Source organism: Seriola aureovittata, chromosome 13, assembly GCF_021018895.1.
Source record: "Seriola aureovittata isolate HTS-2021-v1 ecotype China chromosome 13, ASM2101889v1, whole genome shotgun sequence".
NCBI lineage: Eukaryota > Metazoa > Chordata > Actinopteri > Carangiformes > Carangidae > Seriola > Seriola aureovittata.
The window spans coordinates 15,827,672-15,845,981 of NC_079376.1; the positions used below are offsets into that span (position 1 = coordinate 15,827,672).

At 43.1% G+C, this 18,310-nt stretch overlaps 1 protein-coding gene across 1 annotated transcript; it reads left to right on the forward strand.

Moving 5' to 3' along the window:
• The first annotated feature begins 149 nt into the window (after positions 1 to 149).
• LOC130179963 (zinc finger protein DPF3-like) lies at positions 150 to 17,099 on the forward strand. The gene is made up of 11 exons (XM_056393184.1): positions 150 to 212; positions 6,444 to 6,604; positions 7,201 to 7,308; positions 9,591 to 9,718; positions 10,485 to 10,580; positions 10,834 to 10,894; positions 11,404 to 11,445; positions 12,047 to 12,187; positions 13,208 to 13,321; positions 13,483 to 14,294; positions 15,106 to 17,099. Exons 1-10 carry the CDS (start codon positions 181 to 183, stop codon positions 13,641 to 13,643), a joined length of 1,044 nt encoding a protein of 347 aa, XP_056249159.1. The 5' UTR covers positions 150 to 180; the 3' UTR covers positions 13,644 to 14,294; positions 15,106 to 17,099.
• The last annotated feature ends 1,211 nt before the right edge of the window (positions 17,100 to 18,310 follow it).

The window sequence follows — 18,310 nt, forward strand, 5'->3', positions numbered from 1 at the left end:
TTTAAATACAAGGGAAAACCCTTTAAAATAATTTTGACAGTTTACCCCATTAAGCCACGCCCCGTCCGCCTATGCTGCAGATGTATTGGTCCACGAATTCACCCCGAGCTCTGATTGGTCAATTTCCGTAGGTTTCCCTCAGAACTGCAAGACGCCGATATTGCGTTACATTGTAGCAAAATGGCGGCTGTCATTCAGAATCCACTAAAAGCGTAAGTAATTTAGACATTGAGGAAATTGTGAATAATTACTTTGTTGCCAACTCGTACATTAAAACTGGCTGTTCGTGCATGTCATTTCCTGTCGTGTGCATATGACAGATTAAGCTGTCCAAATCTATTTTGTGTACTTCTTGCATGGCAAAGTAGCCTCGTATAGTTCTTTTATTCCACAAGATTTTAACATTTAGTCTTAAACATGTGCGTAAGGCTGCCTGACATTTTGACTGCACCGGAGGAGCTTTTCCTCCGTGTGGGTTTGCATTCAACACAGGAGAGTGTCGTCTTTCCTGGGCTATAAATTTATTTGAAAACTGTCGACAACGTGCCTTTGCGCCCCACCGAATAATTAAAAGCCGATTTTCTTCGTGCTCGGTTGGGCATAGCGGCGGAATATCATCTGACATTCCGAAAGTCGTTTATAGTTGGTGTGAATTGTCGACATGTCAACTTTGGCTCCTCCGAGCGCAGACGTGGTCAGGACCCGGTAAAGCAAGGGAGGAGGCATTTTGTATTTGCATGCTTTGCTGGCGAAATCGACAAAAGTGACAGCAAATTTGAGTCCGCGGTTGGAAATAGACTGTCACCCTGAGCTCAGATAGCCTGTTCAATAGTCATTTCTGTCCCTCAACTTCAAAGAAATGCTCCACCTTTTTCTCCATTTCTCCTTTGTTCTTCTGTATTGTTTCACCCAATTCCATTGGTAGACATATTACTGTAAGTTAGACACAATTAGCCTCCTGTTTTCTTGTCATTTCATATTAGAACTAGATCATAATGTTGCATGTCTTTAAATGCTTACATTCAGTTGGACGTGACAGCAGCCGTCAGCCTGTATTGATGGGTTGTAATGATCATCATGGCTCTTTGGGACTGTGAAAGGTAGAGCAGGCACTCCACTGTGCCTTTAAGTGGAGGAGTGCTGGAGATTAGCTTGGTCCAGGATCCTGGGCCCATCTGTCAGAGAGATGCTCCGACAGAGAGGAAGTGTTGGGCACAAGCAGGAGAACCATCTGCTCCTCCATAGAGGTACCCTGGCACCTCCGTGGACTGTAGCACAACGAGTGGACCACACATCACCTTGCACATCACCCACTGGTGTTGTTACTCCACCTGAGAGTGATGTTTTTGATACCTGATTGTGCTTTTTTTTTTTCTTCCATAGCACATTGACCTTTTTCTGCTAAGGATCAGATAATATACAGGCCCCACTACTTGCTTTCATTCTGTGATATTATGAGGGGCTGTCAAAGTGGCCTTTGGCAAGACAACCCCCCACCTGCACCCTCATTGCATGATGCTCTGGAAAAGACTGTTAGCTAAATGCAAAATTTCCCCTAGATCTGTATTTATACATGAGTCGACTGAGCATGCTTGCACTTGTCCTGCAGTGCCCTCCTTCACAGTTTTGCCAACCAGGGAATGGCCCGATACAATCACAGCTTCCCTCTGCTGGCATCTGAACAGCTCAGTGAAACAGCTGATGTTAAAGTGTTGGATGTAAATGTTGTAAGATATATATATTTCCTTCCGCTCTCTATTAGTATGGGAAAGTGCATTTTAGTATTGTATTGTTGGACTGTATCCCTCTCATGTGTCCCAGCACGCTTCAGCATGCGTCTGCTGTCAAGCTGCTGTTTCATCTGAGAAACGTTTTAGCATTCAGATGTGGAATGTCTCCTTGCTATAAGCTGTGCTTAATGAAGTGTTTCAATCTGCTATAATTAGCCTCTGTCTCGGGTTTCTGACTTCATTTCACAAGTTTGTCAGATTATAATTAGTCACACTTGACACTAATTGGATGTCGCTCCTGTGGACCAGTTTGACCTTTTTTCTTTTTTTTGTATTTTTCTTTACAAAAAAAAAGATGATTCACTTTAGGGAAATGAAACTCTGGTTTGACTTTGTTGTGGAGATGTGGTGGCGCATGAAGCTGCAGTGTGCGGGCCTGTGCACGTCTGTGTGAGGTCCGTCCCTTGTTTGAGCTTGGGAGGACAGTAATTTCCAGAATCTGCTGATTAAAATGGAGTCTGGAATATTTGATCAATAAAGAAGCTCATAAAGATGCTCATATAAAATTTTATTTACAGCTGGAGTTTTCTTTCTTTGCTTCCCCAATCCAGCTGCTGCCTTGTCATTGGTGTTGAGTAGACTTTGGGAGAGTCAGGTCTGCTGTTTATTGGCACTTCAGTGTGTGGAGGTGTATGATCTGGTTTTACTCCTGCCCTCACCCAGACGCTCTTGTTCTGATTGGTGTAATCAGAGGTTGCTGTCAGGATGCAGTCACTCTGTACACCCTCCTCCTCCTCCCCCTCCTCCTCCCCCTCTCTTGTTATGTGGTAGCTGTAGCTTCCTGTGAAGCAGCAGTGCACCTGCAAAGTTATGTTACTAGATCATCATTTTATACTTTTTTTCTTTGTTTTTGTTTTACATAACTCCGATCTATTAAGAGCTGTGCTGTGTTAAAGTAAACACAGGAGTTTTGTCGTGGCTCCAGCTCACTTGGCCTCTGTGAGCTGCTCTCCTGCAAACTAAAGTTTGTCATTAGATATGCAAAACGAGTGTTGACACATGCTCACATTACGGACGCAGCCATGTGACGCAGCGAACCGTTGACAGGAACACGCTGATAGCGGAGGCCCCACTGGCCACAAGATTTGCTTTTGTTCCTCGCCCTCATGCACACACTCACCTTCTCTACTCAACTGGAAGATATTGAGGATGTGTAGCACATACCTCTGAGGCACCTTTTTTTAAGCCCTGAACTTTTTAAGTTCACGTTAAGCCCCTTGGGTTTTGTCACCATTAGGCAGAGCTAAGACTTAAAAGGATAATTCTGGTTTACTACAACCTATGTCTTTATTTTTTTTTGCGTGTGTTGGCTATTATTTCTATCAGCTTTGATAAAACTGGATTCAGAGAGTAATTACTAAGAATCAGGACATGGGGAAATTGCTATAGGAAGTCCAGCTGTGTTAGAGACAACAGTCAAGACAGGTTGTTAACAAAGATAAATCTTGACCCGATTTAAGAGGAAAGCAGGAGGAAAAGAGATATGTTTCAGCTTAACAATCTTCTACTGATTTTTGTTTTTAGTCCTGCCTACACACTACCTGACTATGTCACTTCTTGTTACTTGATAGATAAGATGTTGGTGATGGCACCTCACAAGCAGAGATTGTTTCCTTTTAAAGGGGATCATTAGCGTTAAGTGTTGAACCACTGACCTAAACTACTGTATTTATAGACGAAACTGAAAGTGAATGTGGTCAAAGTGTTAGTAATAGGCCTTCATTTTACAGGAAAACTGTGTGCACACAACTAATGCAAGTACGGTAAGTCATAGTTGAACCAGGAAGCTAGTCTGTAAACTATGATGGATGTTGAAAACAGAAAGTTTGAGTGATAAATTTACTATGTGCCATTGAATTCTTTCCCAAATAAGTTCATAAGTCATGCCAGACTGCTTTTTGTGTGTGTGCTTTGCCCCATCTGACTTCTGTTTAGTGGTGTTGCTCAGTTTCCAAATCTCAGTTATTAATGTGGTGAGTTCAATGTTGTCACACTTGACAGGAATAGTGGCCAAAACTATAGAATTAACACCCAAGTTGTAATAATAAACTGGAGTTATTCTCAAACCACTTCGATTTCAAAGGGTGGCGGAAAAACAAAAGCACACACCTCAGACCAGAGAAGAGGAGAGAAGTCGTGACTACTGACATAGAGGTGGTGTGTGTGTGTGTGTGTGTGTGTGTGTGTGTGTGTGTGTGTGTGTGTGTGTGTGTGTGCGTGTGTGCGTGTGTGCGTGTGTGTGTGCGCGTGTGTGTGCGTGTGCGTGCGTGCGCGCGTGTGTGTGCGTGCACGTGTCTGTCTCCTGTGTGGCTGGACGTGCGGGTCTTGTCACTCATTACAAGTGTCAGAAAGATCTCTCACCTAAGCCGGTGCACCTGCTGCTCGTGGCGCCGGGTGCTCTGATGGAGAGCATGTCGTCGCACAGACATCCAGCACCCACCAGAAGACTTTCACCACTTATTTGCTCTCTCTCACTCCCCACCCTCATTCTCCCTCCCAGAAACCCTGCACATTTCAACTTCAGACTGATGAGCGTCTTCTCTCGGTTTGTTCGACTCGAGTAGTCTCAGGAGTTTCTTGGCACTACACAGTGAGTGTGCGCTCGTAGTGGGCTTCGGGGAGCATTTACAACTGGTCAGCTGGTCTGCATTTAGTAAACTGATATGTCACAGTGCGTCCCAGCAGAACTGTGTGTTGATATCAAGGAATGGCAGTAGGGCAAACAGGTTAGTTTCGTTTACTGTTGGAAACAAAACACCTACATGTGTGGTATAGATCTGAGGAATGCATTTAATGACACAGCTGTGTGTAATTATTTTTTATGAGCCAAATTATCATTTTGAAAGGAAATCTTTCTACTGTTGAAGGTGTTAAATCTGGTTAGGGTATATCCCTGTGTAGACTGTGTAAAAATTCCTGTGTCTTAAAACCTGTGAAAGTGTTGGGACATCTGAGAAACCGGTGTTCTCTTGGCTTTGTAACACTGTACAACATCTTTACAGGACAGAGCCTAGTAGTGACATGGTTATTAGCTACAATGAAGCCACTATGTTGGTATGATTGTAACACGCTGAAGGAAAAACAAAGCCCCATGGCCCCAAGTCATGATCTGCTTGATAACTTTGAACCTCTGTTCCAACCTTCGTGCCTTTTTGAACCCCCTGTCTTGTTGTTTTTATTCCCCCCCATCTTTCTCTTTCAAACACCTTTCCACCCCTCCCTGCACTCACTCTGTACCTGTGACTGTTTACTCTTCTCAGTCACACTGACATGAAGCCTCCCTTTCCCAGAAGCCTCACACACTGTGGCTTTGTCTGAACCGCAGAGCCGTGGGCTTTGTGCGGGACAGCATTTCTAACACGGCTGTTCATCTGCTGGACGTCGTCTTGTGGTGGGGTAGAGAGAGAGAGAGAGAGAAAGAGAAAGAGAGGGGTGAGCAGGATCTGGAAGACGCTGACAAATCGGCCTCCCACCTCCTCCACCTCTAGTTTAAGATTCCAGGCTCGACTCACAGCCCGCAGCTCATTAGTTTCACTTCAAAATGGCCGTCTTCCTAATGTTGTAATTGAGAACACGTGTAGGAACTTCATTATGCGGATGTGGAGATGTCCATACTAGAAGAACCGTTGGCTACAGTGTTTTTTGCCCTGTTGGCCCTGTGATATAACATCACACTGTGGAAACCACACACAAAGTACCTTGCTATGATTTCAGAGTTGCTGCATTTACCCCCCCCCCCCCCCCCCCCCCCCCCCCCCCCCCACATCTTTGATATAGTGAAATTAGAACCTGCTCTTGTGCTAGACGTTCTGCAGAGATTAATTAAGTAGGCTAATTACCATACCAGGCGTGTGGCAGCGATTGAGGGCTTGAATGTGAAATATCCTCCCCCATTTCACTCTGAATATTAACTCTGAAACCCTGAGGGACTGCCAAAATCTCAGTGGCGCTAAGAAAAGTGGAACTAAAGTGCGAGAGTCTTCGCTAGCTGGTCAGAGGAGTGACTTCATATCAGACCGCAGATTCAGTGTTGCTGTGATAATCTGACTCAGTCAACACCAGTGTAGCTCACAGCCTATCTGGAATCAGATCAGACAAAGAGCCCACAGAGGTAATAACATGTTTAACCTCGGGAGTGGGAGCACCAGAGTTGTTGCACTGTTGTAACTGTGTTGCTTTGTTTTGTTTTTCCTTCAACAAATTCTCCCCAATGGCAAGCTAGAGAGAGGATAGAGAGGCTTAGCTGTCAGTTTGATACTTGCATTGAACAGGAGTGATTAAAAGTTTGATGCGTTACTCATGTTGAGGATAATTTTCAGTGTACCTTTGCATAATTGCTCTTCTTTTAAAGAAGCAGCTGTTATTTCCTTCCTTATGTTGTATTGATCTGCTTTCCATCATCTTGCAGCAGCCTCAGCTTAAATGATTCAATGATCTGTGGCCAGTGAAGCAACGGGCCACTATCACAGCATTCATACAAACTAAAAAAGGCTAATCCGCATATCAGAGATTCTGCAAATAGTCACACTAGTCATTAGCAACATGTCTGTTCTTGCCCAGCTCTTCAAACCAGCTGCCACGTCAGTGACTGAACAGGTGTCGACCACATCACTCAGTGTCACTGACCTCTGCTGCTAATGTTACCCCCCGCAGGTTGGGCGACCAATTCTACAAGGATGCTATTGAGCAGTGCCGCAGCTACAATGCTCGCCTGTGTGCCGAACGCAGCGTCCGCCTGCCATTCCTGGACTCACAAACCGGCGTGGCCCAGAACAACTGCTACATCTGGATGGAGCGGCACCACCGTAGCCCCGGTGGGCAAACACACACACACACACACACACACACACACACACACATAAACACACTCGCACACATACAAAGAATATTAAGTGAGAGTTAAGTGTTTTTGGTGCATTGAGCTTGTAAAAATGGTGTCTGCATCTACACTATCTAAAGATATTAACTAGAATTGCAAATAATGATTATTTTCATTATTAATTAATCTGTTGTTGCAATTGAGGTGACTTCTTCAGACTTTTTATTTTGTTCAATTATTGTCCAATCCCAAAAGATTTTCACTTTAGATGATATTAAACAAAGTAGGACTGAGACGACTGGTAGATCGACAGTTTTTTTTAAGTCAACTGCAATAACATTTTCACAAGTAGCAAAACTGTAGTTGATCTTGGGTAGTCGTCTGGAATGACTAACTTTTATTCAATGGTGTAGGTCTGGTGGGTGGGTGGTTGGACACTTGTTATGAGATTGGTTACAGTGTTGTGTTTGTGTTTGTATTTGTATTTTTGTACACTGAAAATACTTAAAAAATAAACCTTGATAATAATTTTTATTAATGTGTTTTTCAAAAACTGAAAGTGTTGGCATGTGTATTGCTGTTATTATACAGGGGTTTCAGCCGGGCAGATGTACACTTACCCCGCCCGCTGCTGGAGAAAGAAAAGACGGCTGCACAACACCACAGATCCCCGCCTGGGCATCTACGGCCTGCAGCTCGGTAAGACCCTGCAGCCCCTTCTCCTTAAGCCACCTGCCTGTCGCTTCCTGCTCCTCTCAGTTTCTCCTCCCGCTCAGCCATCTCTCCCTCCATCTCCCACCCACCTCCTTTAGCTCATGTGATTACTGGTGATGATCTGGAATAATCTCACTAAAAGCATATCACTCTGTCTCCGCGCGCTGAGCAGAACAGGCTGCCAGTCATTTTTCAGAGGATGAAATGTGGCTGTGTTCACCCCGGCTGGTAAACTTGTTTTGTGAGAAGTAGAACATGTAATTAGATTTACCACTGCTGGGAGCAGCGAGACAGAGTTCGGCCACTGCAGACAGTATTTAATAAATGTTATTGAATGGAGTTTGGCCTTCTTGGGCTGCCACTTGAAACAGCTCACTCAAAACATTTAACCTCTCCTCTATATTCTCCCTGTATCTTATTTTGTACTTACCACCTCCCTTGCCGATTGGTTTGGTCTCTTTCTCTGTGGCAACTCTTTCATCTCTCCTATAAATTGCCGTGTCGTCTGTGTGTGTGTTTTGTGGCCAATGTTCCTGAGCTCAAGTAACTGGTCCATTCTGTGCCCAGGGCTTGCACATACCCACTGGGATGTTACACTATCCTAAGGAATGAACACGACAATAGGGAGAATGTCACACAGAAATATTATGTTACATGTATTAATTTTTAGTAGTTTCTATAAAAGGCTGTGAGAAATTCCTTGTGTTTTTGAGGCAAATTTCCATTGTCATGATGCTTTAATTTCTGCATTGCACAGTGGAAGGACAAATGTTTGGGAAGTTGAGAAAGTAAGACTGAGCAAGAGAGCCTGGAAAGAGAAAGCAAGATGGAGAGATAGCATATGAACCAAGCCTTTGTTTCCCAAACACATCCCATTGTAGCCTATTGTTTTCCACTGAGCTGGCGCTCGCTAAGACCCCACCACCACTGCCACCACCCTCCTGTCCCTTCCCTTCTCCAACAACAGTGGATTGTATGTGCTGTCTGCCAGTGCCCAACAGAGGGGAAACATACCCTGATTTAACCTGGCGTCTCTTATACAGAGCACGTTGTGCAGCTGGCCAGAGGTGGCCAGCACAGGGCAGCAGCCAGAATCTGTCTCGCTGCCTCGGCAGGCTGTCTAACTGATGGTGTGCTAGAGACTGGGGCTGCATGCAGAATCAGCTCCCTGCTGCAGGCTGCTGCTGGCTCTATTTTTAGCCCCCCAGCTCCCATGGGTCGGGAGAGAGGGAGGGACGTGGACGGGGGGTGGGGGGGTGGTCTGTCTCGTCGCGGAGAGTTGAAAGTCAACGTGTGCAGACACAATGGTGAGGGGCTGCCACCACACGGTGGAGGAGCCCATTTTACAGAAGCTTGTTGTATCTGCTTCCTCACGCCTACCTCTTCTATCGCCCTCTTACCTGTGCAGCAGCAGCCCTCTGTTGCTTCAGCACTTCATGTTCAATATTGTGAAAAAGTCTTTCTAGTGGGCACAGTGGTAAGATAGAAAGCTGGAGTCAAGGGAAGGGTGGGGGGCTTTGAAGTGTGTCCTCTTTTCAACCATCCACAGCAACTGGATGATCATGAAGCTCTCTGTGGAGAAGAGATTTTGTAAATAAGATGTGTTTAATCGACCGACTGTCAAAGCTTTTGTTTGTTCTTCTTTGTCTGCTCAACCTGCTCGCCTCCTACACTGTTTGTTTAGATCTTCAGCTCACTGTAGGAGGAGATATCTGCATGATGCGTTCAGGTTAAAGTGATAAGCCACTTATCTACATTGTACCTCAGAGATTCCTGTGGACGAAGTCAGCCTAATGTCTACATCGCGCTGCATTATCCAGCGCTCACCAGTGAAAATGCATTCTCTTCTCTGAATGAAAAAATATGTTTTTCTCAGTAATAATAGTGCTGTGAAAATAGTTGTGATGACACATTCTGTTGCATGCAGAAAAAAAATATATATGACAGCTGCTATAAAAATCAAATGCTCCAGTAATGTGCCACATGCTTTTATTAGGTTCGGTGTGGAAATGGAAATATGCTTATAGAAAGCTGCTGAACATAGGTTAGACATTGTAGCGCTCATCAATCTTGTCGCAATTACAGCGCCTGATGATGATGATGATGATGATGATGATGCTGCAGGAGGAAAAACAGAACATGGTAGAGCAGCTTTTATATACCTGTGGAACCTGAAGTGAACAATAGATATGTGTTGGCACGCTGTGACAGCATGAGCTGGTGTTTTAATGATTCATCACGTGTTGCCTGTTTTTGTCTTTGCGCAGACGGTGGCCTCATGTCCAAGGACACCTTGCCCACTCAGAGCACCACACTGGAGGCTCTGCTGCGAGGAGAGGGTCTAGACAAGAGGAACAACGCTAAGAACGATGAGGAGAGTCTGCTGGAGATCCAGGTTGGTTCTCTGTGTGTGTGTGTTGCTCTGGTTAAGCTCGTCAGCCAAACGTTTAAAATGTTAATGTTCAGTGATATCACTCAAACAATTGAGGGCCCTGGCACCGGGAGTGAAGTGTTGCGCCCCAACTGGTTGTCAAGGCAACTTGCCAAGTTTTTCCGGCTGACCTGCGGGGCTTGTTAGCTGACTGCTGTGTCGCTGAGAAGCAGCTTGGACAAGTGGACTGCTTCGAGTCTGATTTCCCATTTACTGAGCGTTATATATGGTAATAATAATGACTTACGGCCACAGAATGATGCATAATATGAACATGCATTTTAAATTCAGTAGTTCTATCAGTCCAAAACATTGCTGGTCTCTGCAGTCAAAAGCCGTCATATTTCAACATCACACATTCCACCAAATATACCTGTGGAAACCTGTGGATATTTACAAAAGGGACATACAAGAAGATGGAGCTTGGAGTACCATAGTCTATCCCTCCTCTCAAGGCAAGCGGATAACTTCTAAATCCATCCCACTGCCACTAAACAAATTAATTCAATAAACAATGTCATCTGTAAGCATCTCCACATTAAATAGATATTTATACAGGAACAGAAAGAACATTACATCTGTCAAAAATAGATTATCTGATAAAATAGCGTTTTCTGTTGTTGTTGCTGCTCAGTAAGCTGGGCTTTAATCAGAGCTGAGTATTGAAATGGTCTTTCCTCTCTCTCGCTTTCTCTGTCTCTCTCTTTCTCTTTCTCTTTGTGTGTCTCAGAGGGTTCTGGAGGCCGACGCAGCAGAAGACGCTTTCAACGATGATGACGACTACGAAGTAGACACTCCCAAGAGGAGACATCGGGGCAAAGGGAGAGTAAGTGACCAAATGGTCATGTACTTCAGTTGCACTGTAACCCGGGACTCCACTATAAGTTCAAGAAGATCGACATTGTTTCTGTTTCTTCTTCATCTTCTTAAATCACATCAAATCACATTTAGCTCGGTGTGATTTGTTTTGCGTTCTCTCTATGGATACAATATATATGTGTGTGATGCAGCTCGGCTCTGCATGTTGGAAGGGATAGATTTCATTGCACTGAGTCAGTGGGGTATTTTTTTTTCCTCAGGGTCGGGGTTCAGGCCGTAGGAGGACAGATCTGGATGACGACAAGCCATATGTCTGTGACAGTAAGTACAGATAAATTGTAAAACATCTTCTTTTTTTCTTTCTTTTTTTTCACTGACATATCTTTTCAAATAGCGAGTGTACAATGCTGAGTTTACAATATGATGTAGTTTCTGGATGGTCTGTTGATTTCTCAGACACTTATTGAGCCTTTTTCATTATAAGAGTTTAATATACTCTGTACAGTACCTAGAAAAAATACTCAGAATTTTCTTTATGTATCTCAGACATAATTTCCTACTGGTGGGAATTGAGAAGGATCACACTAAGAAAAAAAGGGGAAAAAGTCAAACCAGTGAAACCCAGTCACAGTTTTTACAGATGAAACCACAGGATGAGAGCAGGCAAACTACTGTTACTGTAGTCTCAAGTATTCCTGTACATGCAAGTTGCATGTGGAAAATCCAGGTGGTGGTGGTGGGGTATTGGATTTTACTCTTGCTGTCACGACTCTTCTTAAACAACATATACTCACACTGCTTTCCCCTCTTCTTTGCCTTTTCTGTTTCAGACAGATACAAACAAAAGCAGAACTCAAAATCTTCGACCTCAGGTACCTTCATTTGTTGACTCTTTTGGCCAGTAGCTTTCTTTATATTTATTTTGATTGATTGTTGAGTGGTAGTTACAAGTGCTGTGATTATTGATTCAGCCCCTATATTATCTTACTTTTCTCAAGCTGAAGAGTGCCCTTGGTGCTGTGAAACTGAGACATGCTTATTATGTTGTCTGGGTTTCTGTTTTATTTGACTGACTATTGTAATCAGATCTTACAGTTTTTTCCCCTTTTGGAGCCAGAAGTTGAATAGTTACCTCCATTAAATGCCATTAGGCCTATTTAGCTTTCCTATTTATGGTGAGACAAACATTCTGTGCTGCTAAATACAAAAACTACATGTAGTTTTTAATCAAGTTGCTTTGTAATTGAGGGAATCACCAGTTTGCCAGACACTGGGTGGGTGTTTGACTCGTAGCTCAGTGAAGGTCTCATTACAATCAGACGATGTTGAGGCCTCCATCTTAAACACAAGTGGGCAGAAAAGTAAAAAAAAAAAAAATCTGCATTAAGAAATGTTGTGCTGCCCAAATTATTTTTAGATGATGAAATGCGGCCACAGTAGTGGGACTGAACATCTGCCTACTGTTTGTTGCAGTCTGTGCAAAGCGCTACAGGAACCGTACGGGACTAAGCTACCACTACACCCATTCCCACCTGGCAGAGGAGGACAGAGCTGGAGAGAGGAACACGGTGGCGTCCAGGTCTCCCTCTGCACCACAGACTGACAGACACAAACGTAAGAAGTCTGACTGCTGTTCCTGGAATCTACTACAGTGTGTGGTTTCTTTGAACAAACCAAAAAAATGTCCTGTACAGAAAGCTGGCACTAAAATGCCTCAGCATATTTTAACTTTCTTTAACTCATTCTTTGATTTGTTTTTGCCTTTTTTTTTTAAATAATAATTTCATCTTTCTAAGATAATTTTTTTGGCATTTACCTTTAGTAGACAGGCCACAGTACAGGCACAAAAATGGGAATGCTGCACACTCTTAACTCGGACGCATTTATTTGATCTTATAAAGATCAGTGTTACTGCAAAGTGCTTTCCCAAAGGAGAAGAAACAACACGTCACATCGGAGTTATCTTAATTATGAGAATCTGACTTTTGAATAGTGTTGACGTCAACATCCAAGTTGTAAATTAAAGCTGGGAAATTCTTTTCTGAAAGCTCTGATATATATTTGACTTGGCGCTTCATAATACTGAAGTGCCTGAAGATCAAGAAGACAATGAGGACTCACATCAGCCAAAGTCTGCTGTCAAGGCGATTAAACCCATATTTAATGTACATAGATTTATATTGTTAGTGCACACTTTTAGCCCTCATTCGACCAACTGTCTTGACTTGACGTGAATGTGTCCCCTCTCTACTAGCTCTCCCATACAACATGGCATTATACTAACCAGGACAATCAACTTGATAAGCCACTCCAAGGAAGGCCTGACACCAAAAACATGCCCACGTAATCGGGAAATCAACAAAAACAAACCAGGAGCACAAAGGAGAGAAGTCAGAATACAAGACATCTTTACAATAGAGAAAGAATCCACCAAAAACAAATCTATGTCTACGCAAATAACGCTTCAATCCAATATTGAAGTTTAAGCAAAGAAAAGGAAGTTTCTAATATCTGTATATGGTTTGTGTCCTAATGACAAGCTTACCCCACATAAGTTGGGTAGTAAAATTGCACGTCTTTGAATTGTTACCAATCCCTAAAACTTGGTATTTTTTCTCTGGAATTTCGTCACAGGTCCAAAGGGTCCAGGTGGGACCAGCATTCCCAACAACTACTGTAATAAATGCCAGGGCTCCAACAAGAAAACGGGTAAATCTGGGTCTCCCTGCGCAGCCTGCCAATGCACAAGTGAGTTCATATACACCAAAGTATAATATACAACTTTTTCTATTCAAACTGAATCCAAAGTGTGTGTTCACAGTGGATGATTGGGCCTTGTAATATGATTTGACTTCCTGTAACTTTATGGTGGTGTCACGTGCCCCCCTCCCCCTCGTCCTGTGTCCCAGCTGACTGCGGAGAAGAGAAGGAAGATGGGACTTTTACCGGAGCCGAGGAGCTGTTCGGCACCACCTCGGAGAGCGACACTTCCACCTTTCACGGCTTTGAGGACGACGAGCTGGAGGAGCCCGCTACAAACAGCAACGGGATATCCAACCGTCACAGATAGAGCAAACCTTTTCTTTTTTGTTGTTTTTTTTTTTTTTTATATGGATTAACCTCTGGCAAAAATTTGCTGCTTCTTTTTTCAATGTTTTTGTTTGCAGAAAGCACAAAGTGATAATTTCAGGACAGAAATGCAAGTGGTATTTTATCTACTGAACATTGTTGAATAATTTATGAACACCTTTTTTTATATATAAATATATATATTAACTTTTAAGGCGATGAACGACTGTCAGTGTTTGTTGACAAGTGACTTGGCCTTCATGCAAAATGGAGGATGTTTTTGGAGTTTTTTTTTTTTGTTGTTTTTTTTCTCCCCCTCACTGGAGCAGAAGGAGCATAAATATGATGAACAAAAAACACTGGAGAAATTAGAAAATTGAACAAGTGAAGATTATAAAGGCATGAATGATACGTCTGGGGGTTGATTGAATGTCATTGCAGACACACACTTTAGCTACTGGATGTTTTTTTGGACCAGTAGTGGCTGTTACTATGAAGGCCTCTTCTTCTGCTCTAACTTTGGATTAAACTTGTATGAAAATGAAGGAACCAATGAAAGGACTGCCACAGCCCACTGGAAATGTTTGGATGAAGAAGTCTATATAAATATAGTCTTTACAGATGTGATGGACTTAAAAAAAAAAAAAGGAAGGTAAGCAACAGGTTCTTCTCTCATTCAGGGATGTAAGACATTTTGCAGATCATGGATTAACAAACAGTTGTTCACACTACTCATACATTAACTAAGTGTTGTCACAAAATAAGCAGATTACTGAAATAGTTTGTCAGTGATACAAACCAGTGTAAATGTGATACAGCTAAATACATTGTACATTTATTGGACAGTCACAGACAGTCAATCACCCTACTTTTTAAGTTGCAGAAATCCATCTGACAAATCACAGTAACAAAAACTAGGAATCACACATTATTGTAGTTCTTATCTACAGTAGCAGCTCCAGGGATGGTAGTTTTAGCCCACCACTTTGATCCGAGCTGAAATATCTCAACAATTATTGGATGGATTGAAGCAGGTTGTGGTGCAGACATTGATGGGCCCTAGAGGATGACTTTGGTGATCCCCCGACTTTTCCTCTTGTGTCATCAGCAGGTCAAAATGTCACTTTTGCACTTGTAGTAAAAGAAGAACTTAATTTGAGCAACGCGTTTCTGCTTGTGGCCTTCATCAAGGTCACTTTTCCGATATGACCGAGTAACTGCAAAAATAATCAGATTCCCACCAGCCTCTGTTGCACTTTGTGTTCAGCGCCCATCTGCAAATGTTATTATGCTAACAAACTAAACTAGGTTGGTGACCGTGATGAGCAATATACCCGATAAACATCAGCATATTAACATTTATCCGCTGGCCTGAGCACGGCCTCACAGAGCTGCTAGTGTGGCTGTAGTCTTGTTCAGACATACCGTGTGTGAGTCTAACACATATTGTCTGCGTTACACAGGAGCACTCAGCACATTGGCCCAGAGGTGGGGGTGACCAGTGAAGAAGAGGATTTAACCCTCAAAAACTGATGAGCCTTCATGTCCCTCCCGTCTCGGGCCTAAAATATCTGACTGAAACGGATGAACGGACATCCACCACTTCTACAGGCCATGCGGCTTAATTGAAGCAACTGCTCCCTTGACGATATGTATCGATCCCCTCTGAACATTTGATATGTGAGTAGATCCAGCTTCATTTCATCCTTTTCTGCGCTGTGCTGGAGCTCCACTGAACTATGGGAACACTAAAGGCCAGGCCTTTGGACTTGTTTGTGCCCAACGGGTGCATTTGGGGCCCTCGCGTCCCAGCCTGCCCACTCTTGCTCTGTGACTGTGTGTCTGCTGTGTGATCCGATGTGACACTAAGACGTCATTATCCTCATCACTGTGCCAGCCTGCCGCTCTGCACTGGAAAACCAGCTCTGACAGCCATGACCCTCCAACCTTATTGGACCAGTGACCCCCTGACCCCCAGCCATAGAGATGGTGCTCAAATCCACCACTATTACATGCAGACCTCTGGACTACTGTATTAATACTCTGACATGGACGCAAAGGTTTTCTGCTTCTGTCCCTCTGTCTGTTTTTGCTCTATCTCTTCTGCCTCTCTCATCTCTAATGGGCCGCAGTAATTTAGCTCATTTTTTTTTTTTTTTTTGCATCTTTTCTCTGTTGTATAATATTTCTATGTTTTGAACTCTTTAAAGTTTAATTAGTATGACTTCTTGGGTTTGTTCAGACTGTATCAATACCTCTGTCCTGATCAGGTGCACAATAGCCACAACTACTCAGGCATCTTTCGTTTCCTCTGCTGTTGATTGTTCAGCCACTCAGCCCTGATTCATGTGATTGTATTCAGTTGGCGAGGAGGGACAAAAAACGCCACACACGGATCCCATTACAATCAACTCCCAGTAGGGATTTGGGACGCTGCAGCCTCATGCTATAGGAAAACATCGCAATAACAAGCTTCAGCTTTGTCTGGCCTATGCGGATTTCGTCCACTTTTTGTCTAAAATCTACAGCCTCAGTAGATTTCGGATGAGAGTGAGATTCATCTCGAATGCATTTCAAAAAAATGTCATTGCTAGCGAGACATAACCCCGCTCAGATCCACATACTTGGTGAGAAGTGGAAACTGTAAAATCCAACATTTGTGACATTTCCGTTGAGTGCTTTAGAGGGCCTAATTGCTTTATGACATTTAGAAGGTGCTTGAAGTACTGTATCAAAAAGCCTTTTAAGTCCATAGGTTGCACATGCTGTGTAAGAGGGCCATGTACTTCCATGTGATTATTCAGTATCGCTGCAGTGTGATAATAGCCGCTCCGTTTTTGAAGCTAACCATTATTCCTTATGTGTCTGGTATGACTTGCTTGTGCATTCAAACCAATTTTCTTCACTTCCCTCAGGGACCCTCCACACAGCAGTTTATCTCATCTGGACTTTCATTGGATCTGAGACTTGTCAACTATCTTGTCGTCTTCTCTTGTATCAGTTATGTGGTGTTTCCACAGTAAAATAGTGTCTTTTATCTTCTAAAGTCACGCCAGTAAGTGAAAGCATGTGTCATCAGTCATAACCTGTTACCTACCGTATAACAAACAGGCCAAGTGTGGTGCAGTTCTGAACAAAAGGAGAAGCTCCTAAAATGCAAAAGTCAGTGACGTCTGCTTAAAATAACGTGTCACCAATCATTGAATAGCCTGTATACCTCGTCAAAGACACAGCAATAGGCCCTGGTACTCTCTTGTCAAGCCTGCCGGGGGTGGAGAGGGAGGATCGGGGTGGGAACGGAGCCAAGAGGAGATGAAATGGACATGACTGGGTGTTTGTTTCATCTTCAGCTGTAAATACAAGTCGAAATGGAGAGAATGAAGAAGTCTTTGTTTGTTAAACTATTTTTATTGTTCTGAAAAAAAATAAAGAAAAAAAAATAAAGAATTAATGGTGATCCTCTGCTGTTTTTCCAAAAAAAAAGGCCACGGATCATCTTACAAAGGCGGCTGATAAGCAGAAGAATCCAAACTGGATCAATAGGTTGGAGTGACCCTCAGACTTTGTGAGCAGACAGAGAGGAAAAACACAGCTTGAGTTTGTTAGAGCGGTGGTAGCTCAGGACTCTAAATAGGAACAAGACGACAAAGAAGAAGCTCTACTTCGGGGAGCTCGTATTGATCGGTAGGTGCTGCTATAGAAATCAAAAGTAAGTATGTAGAAGTCGTATCAGAGCAGCAGAGGCTGTCTGCAGAGAGGGATATTTGCTGGTGGCAGCATGTGGGATCTGAATGTTAACTGCGGGTACAAGTAGAAAGGTAAGGAGTGGTGAAAACGATTTTGAAGGGAGCTGAAAAGAATAGTTTGATAGCATTGTGAGAGCTGATTCCACATGGATTCTGTTAAATGTAACAAATCACTTTATCACAGAGTGGTATACAACAGCATTTAAACAGGTTTAAGAAACTAAATCTCTAGAGCAGGCATATAGACTGCTTGAAATTGAGAAATTTGTAAAGCTCAAAACAATTATAACGGGACCAGTTGTGAATCACTCTATATACACTCGCATGATGTAAAGAGCCATTCCAGCTTTTCAGCATTACTCTTCCACAATGTACGGAAACTCACAACAGACAAATTTAGGTCGGTATCCTGACATTTAGTCCCTAGTATGGGTCAAATCTTCCAAACTTCTAAATCCTACATTTCCCATAATGCAATCCCAAATCACCTTTTCATTAGAACCTGCCTGCCTGGTAAATGCCCATGTCTTTCAAACCCCATGCTGTCAGTTTGTGAGGCAGGATTTCGACAGGGCCACAAAAGACACAATGCATCATTCACATCGCTGGTATGTATTAGTACAATGCTATTGTGTTTGCTTTTTAGCCACTCTGGTGGCATAGCTCTGTATAACGGTGTCAGTGTGTCTGTTGGTCCAGACAGAAATATTGCAGCAACTATTAGATGGATAGCCTTGAAATATTGTGCAGATAATTTAGTCCTATGGAACAAGAATACCAAGTCTCCCTTAAGTTAGTTTCAAATAATTTTGCCAGAAGTGCTAATGAGTGAGAGGTGTCACCCCACGGAGAAGACACCTTTGTATTCAATTGTTTAGTAATGGAGCAGAGCACAACACCAACAAGACAGTGGCACAGAGCA